Raw genomic sequence first — 9984 nt, forward strand, 5'->3', positions numbered from 1 at the left:
AAACGGTGAGGATTTTGAGTTTGCAGCAAAGTTCTAGCTCGATCAATCATAGCATCGCTCAGTAAATGGAAGAGAAGTAAACAAACAACAACAAAAAAAAACAAACAGTTCAAATGCAACCAAGCTGCCTTTTAACAGAGTACAACCAAGAGCAAAACACGAAAGAGGAAAAGCAGAGAGAGATGAAGATGACGATGACGATGATTATGATGGTGGTGGTGAGTGCGTTGTGAAACGGAAAACAAAATGCAATATTGGATCAATTTCAAGAGTTACGAACAATACAACACTGGCAGAAGAGAATGAATTCAAAGGATAGAAACCAATGGAACCAAGCACAGAGTAAAGTAAAGCAAACATAAATAGCAAAACTCAACAAAATCTTAATGAAAAAACAAGAACGAAATACCTCAATGAGCTCTAAGTAGTACTACTAATCGTAATTAAACTACAGTCATGAAAACGAACGATGGATACAGAATAGAAGAAGAAGAAAATATAAGAATGGCACAATAACACTATTCTCTCGGAACAAACAGTTGGTAAAGAGGTTCAAATGCAAAGCAAGGTAACGTTTTGTTTGCAAAAGAAAGCAAAAGTTAATGCAATTTATGAGAAAGATTAATTGAAAAACCAATACATAAGTAACATAATCATTACTCACACACATTCACACATTCACACACACACACACATTCATACAAAAACAAAATGTAAATGAGCTGAGATTGTACAAGAAGGTATGAGAAGTAGTAGCAGCAGTACACGGAATACAGAGTTCTCTCTTTGTGTGCCAAGGAATTCTCTCTGAAATTCTGTCAATATATTTATATCAAGCTCGCGCGAGCAGCCGCGCGGTATATGTGAAAATATACGAGATCGAGTTTAAAAAAAAAAAAGAGGCAACCTTACTAATTAAAGCCCACATGCCCGCGGTACACGGGCAGAAGAATACTTACGTTTAGGGTACTTCTTTAGCTAGGGATTGGTGATGAGCAATAAGCAAGTGGAGGAACCGGCAAGCGCGAGAAACCGATAGATCGGTGGTGGTGAAGAGGATGGAGCAAAAAGGTACGATCTTCATTCTCTCTATTAACGAAGCAAACAGAACACTACCACTACCCACTGTACACTGTACACACGTGCAACGGTACCGTGGGATGAATGGAAAGTCTTGTGGAAAGCATTTTCCCTCCTTTCTTCGTTGATCATATCCGTAGATGTGTTTTCTGCATCAAATTAGTCTGTAAGGTTCAAAGTGCGGTAATGAGAGGGAAAACACACGCACACACACACATACAAACGCGAAAGCGAAGACAGTGGACAGTGAAAATAATAGCATCATCATTTACATCACAACTGTACGGGGGAATGCGTTGATCCCGGCAATACACGAGGAGTTAGTTGAACTAGTTCCGAGTGGGAACTGGGCAAGAGAGTAGGGCCAACAACGCCTTTCCGAATACTATGAGCAGCTCTGTCCGGAGCAGAGTATACACTACTATACAAAGGCACTTTTCAGTTTCGCCAACACTTGTGAGGTTCCAACAGCGAAGAGGAATTAAGGAAATATAAAAAGAAGATAAAGAAGGCAACAAAACACGATAAACAAACAGACAAAGAAAGGAAAGAAGATGAAGGCAAAAAAAAAACAATGAATTTGAGTCAAAGACATCTTTTGTTGTCCTTTGCTTCGGTAATGATATTCATACATTTTCACGATTAACTATAATAAACTCAAAACTAAGAAAATGTACAACGTCTAACAAAGTGTGTGTTTTTTTATTGTTATTTTTGTTCCAGTTGCATGTATCCGAAACTAAGATTTAAGCTTTCTTTTTACGGCTTTGCTATTTACGACGCTATTCATTCAGGGTTCAGGATCAGTTACAGGGTAGAAATGGGTTAAATAATGGTCAATGCAGAACTGGCACGAATGCATCATTTGTTGTATGAGGAGCATTTCTGAAGGTCAATAAATGTTTGCGGATCAGTTCCAGGATCGTTATGGGTTATCGAAACAGTAGCAGGTCGTCTAGCATTGGTTTGGGTTCAACTCTAATAACAGTAAAGGATCAGAATAAGTTCAGGGATGGGAGTTCAGGATACCAGCTCCTGGCCGGTATGAGATGTGAACCAGTTACAAGACCGGTATTGGTTCGAAATTATTTCCAGAATAGGTATGTGGTCAGGATCAGCTTAGCCTCGGTATTGGTTCTAGATCATTTCCAAGATCTGTCTGAGTTTGGGATTAGTTTCAACAGCAAAATTGATTATAGATCAATTGCAGTATGTTTCGGGCATGAGTTCAGGTCCAGAAGCAAATAAGGTATCAAATAAGAATCGGTATGGCAAAAGGATCAGTAAAGGGGTCAATAGAGGCTTTCGGCTTTTAGTTCCTCAACTGGAATGCGTTTGGGAGCAATATCTTCTCACTATCACTGTGCGAAATTAAGAACATTTAGAACATTTAAAACAAAGAAGCCTCCAAAGATGCCAGCGTCATTGACACGTTAAACAGTAGCTCACAGCACACTGCATTTCCAATGTTGTAGCTTCAATACTGGTAGGCTTTGTCGCCTGCTTCTCTCATTTAATGTATGAACTTGTTTCTCCATGCTACACGTGTTTGTATTTCACCCTTCCTACGTAGGAAGTAGGTTTGGCATCGCTTTCTCACCATTCGTCCACATCGTAGACAATGGAAGAAAGCAATCTCAACCCCAAACCAGAGAATGCTTACCATTACTCCACCAGCGTACAGATACCAAATAATCGACAGATCCGCTACATTGAACGATCGTACACCAAACATCTCCCGGCTGTGGATCGCTGTATGAATACTTTTGTTACGATAATGCTGATCGAACAGACCCGACTCACGGAACGCAGCAATGTAGAACGGGAACAGCTCGCGTATTATGGATTTGTTAAAAAAGTAATATAGGAGATTGTATTTTAATAGTGCGGTATCAGCAACGCGTAGATTCCGCTTGTACGCCTGCCCCGCCGCAGGATCGATGTCGCGCATATTCTCCACCAACAACGTGGTTATTTGCTTATCGTCTCGACTAGCGAACAAAAAGCACATGTTATCCCGTTCATCGTCATATTCGCCATCGGTGTGAAAGTGAAAATGAGCGGCCCAGGTAGACCCGAATGGGAAAATACAATTATTACGGATCTCGTCCATCGTGTTAATCTCAGGCGAATAGCGCGTGTACGTGAGGTACGAGATGATCAGCGACTGGTACGAGTACACAATCACAATTGCAAGCAGACAGTAGTTGGTGATGATTTGGTTTTCGAACCAACCGTCATACTTTCGGGTCGGTCCACCCAGAATGCACATGATCATCTCGAGAGCGTTCTCAACGATGTTCCACTGGCTCAGCACCTTGCCGAATAGGGATAGCACCATTGCTAGCAAAAAGATCAGAACAAACAGCGAGATCCAGGTGTAGTAGTCGAACGGATCGATCAGCACTGCGATGATCGGTTTTGGTTTGCTGCGTGGTACCATAACGCTCACGAAGGTACTGCCGAGGGCAACAGTCTTGTCGGTGGTGGGAAATGGCATACCCATGTGTACGACGCCATAGTCGATGCTGGCGTCATGAAGCGAAGATATTTCGTGGGACGCATTACGCTGCTGGCATATTGTTTCCGCTAGGTAGAGGTCAAAGGTCACTACGTCTTCATTGCCCTCAGGCAGAGCTATGTGGAGCTTTCTACCGTGAAGATCTTTCAGATCATCCGGAACGCGTATGTTAGCTGGATCGAGTTGGATCGTACGATTGGTGAAAAAGTTCTTGTGCCGTATCTCGATTGTGGTACGGTTGTACACGATGAAGTACGCCTTGTCCAGTATGCAGGACATGCCACTGTTGATTTGATCCATAAACACGTTGCCTTCCACCAGATTGGGGTGAAATATGAAGTACCGGCTGCCATAATACAGCGGCCTTGTTGGCTAGTGGGGAAATGGAAATGGTGCATTAGTTGATGGAGTTGAAAGCGGACCGATTAGACGTTACGCACCCTCATTCGCTCATATCCGCTAACCATAATTACGGCACAGCGATTATTTTCGTACGTCCAGTAGGTCAAACCACTGGCCTCAGTCGAAATAATCCACGGTGGTCCATCTAACTTCAAGATCCCGGTTAAGATGTCCTCTGACAGTGGATGAGAGTTGTAGTTGAGGAAGAAGAACTTTTTGTACTTCCACGGTGGACACCACTGTGATTGAAGCTCCACAAACGCTTTCAAGATGAAGCTTATATTGGATTCGAGAGGGGTAAGCAAAGGAAATGTATTAAATGCATTTCCATCAGGTGCCAGGATGGCGAGGAAAGCGAAAACAGCCACTACAATTGCTTGAGACATCACGAATGAACGATGTTTCTGGCTCAACTGTTAGTAGTAGTAGCCTAACCATACAACGCAAGCGACCGTATGCATGTACCTTACAGATATCATACACATTCGTGGTCGATAAATCGTACATACTGGTGAATGTAATCTATAATTCAAATAGATATTGCGATACAAATATTACTAAAAACATATAAATTGCTCGTAAGCAATTGGAAGCATAGCCGTGAGATGCTTTTAACTACGTGTTAGCAATGTAACATTACACAGCAAGCGACACATTTAATGCGTCAATCGGTAATGGAAATTGAGCAACCTTCATCGCATCATTTTTGTCCCTATACGCGTGCTTATCATTCCAGGTGCGTTATGAGTTCTTTTGCAAAACCCTATATTGATATCGTATTTCGACCGTAACCTGTGCCTTTTGTATATTGCATACTTTTAGGCTTTCAGGGGGGGAATTCTTTGAAAACATTACGTTGCATACTGCAAGGCGCGCAACGGCATTTCCAAAGTAAGATGATTTATGGTGAGCTATTCCAGTGTAATTTGACGTCTCAAAACGACAGTTAGATCCATAACAAACTAGGTGCTTTGATGATTTTTATATACACTGTTTTGTCAATCTGTCCTAAATTTTCAAAAATTTTCACGATATTTGCGTTGCGCCATTCTATTTCTAGCGATGCATAACTTCAATGCGAAACCATACAACAGTACAGAGGGAACGAGAAAGCTCTTCAAGCGAGGGAAGCTCCATTAGCTGGGTATCCCACCAACAGATGGCACCACCAGCTTTTTTGCAATTTTTTTCTTGAACAACAACAATCTTGACTCGACCTGACCCGAACTCGCTGCACCAACAGGTCGGAGTCGCTTATGCTTTCGCGCACCTACTCATCAGTAGGATCGACCCGAACTCGCTGCACACGCGGGTCGGAATGAACCCACCCAAGCGCCACAGATTAAGCTTAAACGACTGGAAAATTGAATATCCATAGAAAAAAAATGAAAGCTCTACAGCTTCATTGGTTTGATCAATAGATGGCGTATTACAACTCATCATTATATTGCTATCCTTTTCTTGCAATGTGTTTCGCTATAATACCTATTATATAGCCTTCTAACTTTCTGAGCAAAAATCTATATGAATGGTCGTGTGGTCAGATACGTGAGTATCAACACCAACGACCATTACTCAAATCTCACTTGCTTCAGTACTGGTGGTTTCCGTTGGAGTTTAGTATTTAAACAATCGTATCGCCGTTCTAGTTCTAGCGATGCATAACTTCAATGCGAAACCATACAACAGTACAGAGGAAATGAGAAAGCTCTCCTCCAAGCGAGGAAGCTCCACAGGTTGGGTATCCCACAAACAGATGGCGCCACCAGCTTTTTTGCTATTTTTAGAATGCATGAGTCGTTTGGCGTCTGCTAAACGAAGTCTTTCTATATTCCGTTTAGGTAGAGAATTTGAGGCGTTTAGAAGCCGTTTAGTGGTCGTTTAGTGGATTTGTGGCACTTGGGCACCTTGGCCCGACCTGACCCGAACTCGTTGCATCAACGGGTCGGAGTCGCTTATGCTTTCTTGCACCTACTGGAGTCGTTGCACCTACTGAACCTACTTGTACCTTTCGGGTCGACCCGCACGACTCCGGGTCGCTTACGGATGGCTCCGACCCAAATAGCCAGAATTGCTTAAGCAGCTCATTTTGGCACGCTAAAGATCGCTGCTCTAATTCGCCTTTTGCAGTAGATAAACAGCATCAAAGTTCTATGTGGGTCTTTCAAACAGCGCCTAAGCAGCTTCCTTATGCCACGATGCCAGGGATTATTTTTCTTTGTGTTTTATTTTCAAGCAAGCGTCATCGATGAAATAAACAACAAGATTTGTTTCGTTTAAACACATATGTATATTTTTAAATCCTTTGTTTTGATGAATTACACAAAATTTTACACAATTTACTGATAATTCACTATCACTTCACTCAATATTCATTCTTCAATTAACGAATCTAACTTGTGCAGCACCAATGAGATTATTGCCGGCGTCCGTCTTTGACACTTTGACAAGAGCCACCTTGTACCGTTGTCATGCATTAAAAAGCTATAAAGTTCCACCAAGGTCAGTACCCTTTCTTAACAAGCCTTCAAGTTCCATCATGAACCCTACACATAGTGCTAATCAGCCGCAAAGTTCCAAAGATTACCATATGCCTGTTAAAAAGCTCCATAGTTCCGCAAAGTACCGTCTATCTCTTAATCAGCCACAAAGTACGACATTGGAACGATTTTTCGTTAAACAGCCCCAAATCAGCTATAAAGTACGAGCTGGCTATTTGGGGACCCCATAGGTTCGGGTCGACCCGGCCATCACTAGTACGGAGGCAGCTCCAGAGCCGTCCCAAATAGCCAGCTCGTACTTTATAGCTGATTTAGGGCTGATTAACGAAAAATCGTTCCGATGTCGTACTTTGGGGCTGATTAAGAGATGAAGCGGTACTTTGCCGAACTATGGAGCTTTTTAACAGGCACATGGTACTCTTTGCAACTTTGCGGCTGATTAGCACTATGTGTAGGGTTCATGGTGGAACTTGAAGGCTTGTTAAGAAAGGGTACCGAACTTGGTGGAACTTTATAGCTTTTTAATGGATGACATCGGTACAAGGTGGCTCTTGTCAAAGTGTCAAAGACGTACGCCGCCAATAATCTCATTGCTGCTGCACAAGTTAGATTCGTTAATTGAAGAATGAATATTGAGTGAAGTGATAGTGAATTATCAGTAAATTGTGTAAAATTTTGTGTAATTCATCAAAACAAAGGATTTAAAAATATACATATGTGTTTAAACGAAACAAATCTTGTTGTTTATTTTATCGATGACGCTTGCTTGAAAATAAAACACAAAGAAAAATAATACCTGGCATCGTGGCATAAGGAAGCTGCTTAGGCGCTGTTTGAAAGACCCACATAGAACTTTGATGCTGTTTATCTACTGCAAAAGGCGAATTAGAGCAGCGATCTTTAGCGTGCCAAAATGAGCTGCTTAAGCAATTCTGGCTATTTGGGGTTGGTCCGGAGCCGTTGGTCTAGAGCCGGCTCCGGAGCCGTTAATCACAGCGGGATTATAACGCCTTTGCCATAGCAGCGAAGGGCTGCGCAATGCGGTGCAGTGAGCAGCCGGCTCCGGAACCGTGGGTGCGCTCCGAGACGCCCATCACTAATATACACTCACTTTGGACATTCGTCTTAAATTTTTTTCAAACCCCATTTTGCATACTGTCACGTGAATCGTAGGCTTAATTCCACAAGCAACTGCTAAAGTAAATTTCCATATTTAATATGGAAATTTCCAGTAATTGTAATAAATGCTCCAAAATTAAAACTTGACGAAACATAACGAAAAAGAAATTCAAAGTAAAGGGTTCGACACCCTTGCCATAAAGTCGATGAAACTGACTGCACGTGAAGCTGTATATTATTTCTAAGTTACACATGAATGCAAGGCAAATATTCAATATCTATATTTCAATCTAGCAATTAAAGGCTAAACTATTCTGATTGATTATAATCCTTACGTTAATTCAGCTACATTCCGCCAAACAGCTGCATCACACACTGAATCTGGCCTGAAGCATTCGATCCCTAGCCTTAAACACAATGCCATTTTCACATTTGTTTACCAACACATGAATGTCATCACAAGCTGGGTTTGTTTACCTCCGCACAGCAGCGCTTTTCGTTTTCGGTCAGTTCATACATCCGCATCTGCTTTACTGCACGTAACTCCCTCGGTGCTGCCTTCGTCGTTATCCCTCCGCCCGTTCGACAGTTCAGCACAAGATGAGCACTGTCCCGAACTCGACGGAAGGCAATAGGTGCATCATTTGCTTGCAGTGTGCAACGACAATGGTGCCGCTGGACACGAAAGTCGACATCGCCGGTGTTCCGATTAGCTGTGAAACCATGTACTGCAACTTTACTGGACTGCAGGTGAGCATGGCAGGGTGGGTGTATCAAGCATGAACGCCTCTTTTAAACTCTTGGAACTCTTTCAGTACGATCCAACCACACTTACGGAGGAGCATTTGGCCCTGAAGCTCTGTTTGGCGTGCCTCTCTCAGCTCAACTCGTGCTACCTCTTTCAAAAGCAAGCGATCGACAATTTTTACGAATGCTTCGTACGATCGTACGAGAAGCTTACGATCGAGGTGCAAACATCCTCCTACGCTGTGAACGAACAATCGAACAAGCTGGCCGAAATATGTCCCGACTTTGAGGACGAAGATGTTGTGCCAAGCGGGGACGAGAAGGAGGAATATAACGATAATGCTACAGCAAACCATTCCTCGCCTTCACCGACTAAACTGGAAGCAGACATGGAGAAGGTGGAGGAAGAACATTTTGAACCCATTGCGGAACAGAAGCACGCGCCGGAAGAATCGCAACGCGAACAAACTGTACCGGTGACCGAACGTCAGCAACAGCAACCAAGCACCAGCTGCAAGGAATGCGCCAGCCTGACGGAACAGCCCATTTCCTTCCGCAAACACTTTGTGCGCGCTCACTGCACAGTGCGGGCGCACGGGCAGCACCAGTGTACGCTGTGCGGTCGGTGCTTCCAAACCCGGGGCTCCTTCCATCGGCACATACGCGTACACACGGGCACGAAGCAGTACGCGTGCCAGTACTGTGCCAAATCGTTCCACTATCTGCACCATCTGCAGGTGCACGAGCGTACGCACACGAACGAACGGCCGTTCGCGTGCGGCCAATGCGTGAAAACGTTCACCACCAACGATCGGCTGCAGGTGCACGTGCGGACGCACCAGCTAGCGCTGTCGTACGAGTGTGAGCACTGCCGGAAGCGGTTCAAAACACGCCCCTACCTTCACCGGCACAAGCAGATCAAGCACGACCGGCCGGCGGAAGCGTTCCGACCCTGTCGGTGTGAGCAGTGCGGCCTGCCGTTTGCATCACAGTCGGGCTTTTCCTATCACATGCAGTCGACGCATCCGACGTGTCTAAAGCAGGGGGCAGCCGTGGCGGCATCGCAGGCTTGCGATGGACGCGCCGGCCTGCACGGAGAACCCAGCCCACACCAGTGTGATGTGTGCGGGGCACAGTTTAAGCAAAAAATTACCCTAACCCGTCACAGGCTCCGGTAAGTGGCAGCGGCGAGTGGGGAGGGATACTCGTGAGCGATACCTCTCTCTTTCCACGTTTTGCTAATTTCTCCTCCCGCACTACAGGCACGATGGAATACGACCGTTTCGGTGCGACATTTGCGGCAGTGCCTTCACGCAGAAGGGCACGCTGAAAACGCACATGCGCACGCACACGGACGAAAGGCCGTTCGAGTGTGCGGCGTGCGGCGAACGCTTCCGGTCTGCAGCAGCGCGCCGAACGCACCAGCTGCGACATCGTTGCCCCGGACAACAGGCCAAAGAACGATCACAAGAGCAATGAAATGAATCGATGCAGTAAAACTAAGTTCGGATGAGAGCGGAACATGAACGGAACTTATCCACGGCGTTTTTTTTTTTGCATGTGTACGTCTATTTCCGGTAATTTTGTGTGTGTGTGTGTTTTTTTTTTAATTAA

The 9984-nt window shown here is 44.4% G+C and overlaps 2 protein-coding genes across 2 annotated transcripts; one reads left to right on the forward strand and one right to left on the reverse strand.

Annotated features, from left to right (window-relative positions):
- Positions 1–1805: 1805 nt before the first annotated feature.
- On the reverse strand, positions 1806–4389 carry LOC121590417. The gene is made up of 2 exons (XM_041910078.1): positions 4042–4389; positions 1806–3973 (listed from the first exon to the last, which is right to left on the reverse strand). Exons 1-2 carry the CDS (start codon positions 4387–4389, stop codon positions 2594–2596), a joined length of 1728 nt encoding a protein of 575 aa, XP_041766012.1. The 3' UTR covers positions 1806–2593.
- A 3697-nt stretch (positions 4390–8086) lies between these two features.
- On the forward strand, positions 8087–9851 carry LOC121600191 (zinc finger protein 782-like). The gene is made up of 3 exons (XM_041928604.1): positions 8087–8373; positions 8439–9544; positions 9633–9851. Exons 1-3 carry the CDS (start codon positions 8224–8226, stop codon positions 9847–9849), a joined length of 1473 nt encoding a protein of 490 aa, XP_041784538.1. The 5' UTR covers positions 8087–8223; the 3' UTR covers positions 9850–9851.
- Positions 9852–9984: the final 133 nt, after the last annotated feature.

Source organism: Anopheles merus, chromosome 2R, assembly GCF_017562075.2.
Source record: "Anopheles merus strain MAF chromosome 2R, AmerM5.1, whole genome shotgun sequence".
NCBI classification, from domain to species: Eukaryota; Metazoa; Arthropoda; class Insecta; order Diptera; family Culicidae; genus Anopheles; species Anopheles merus.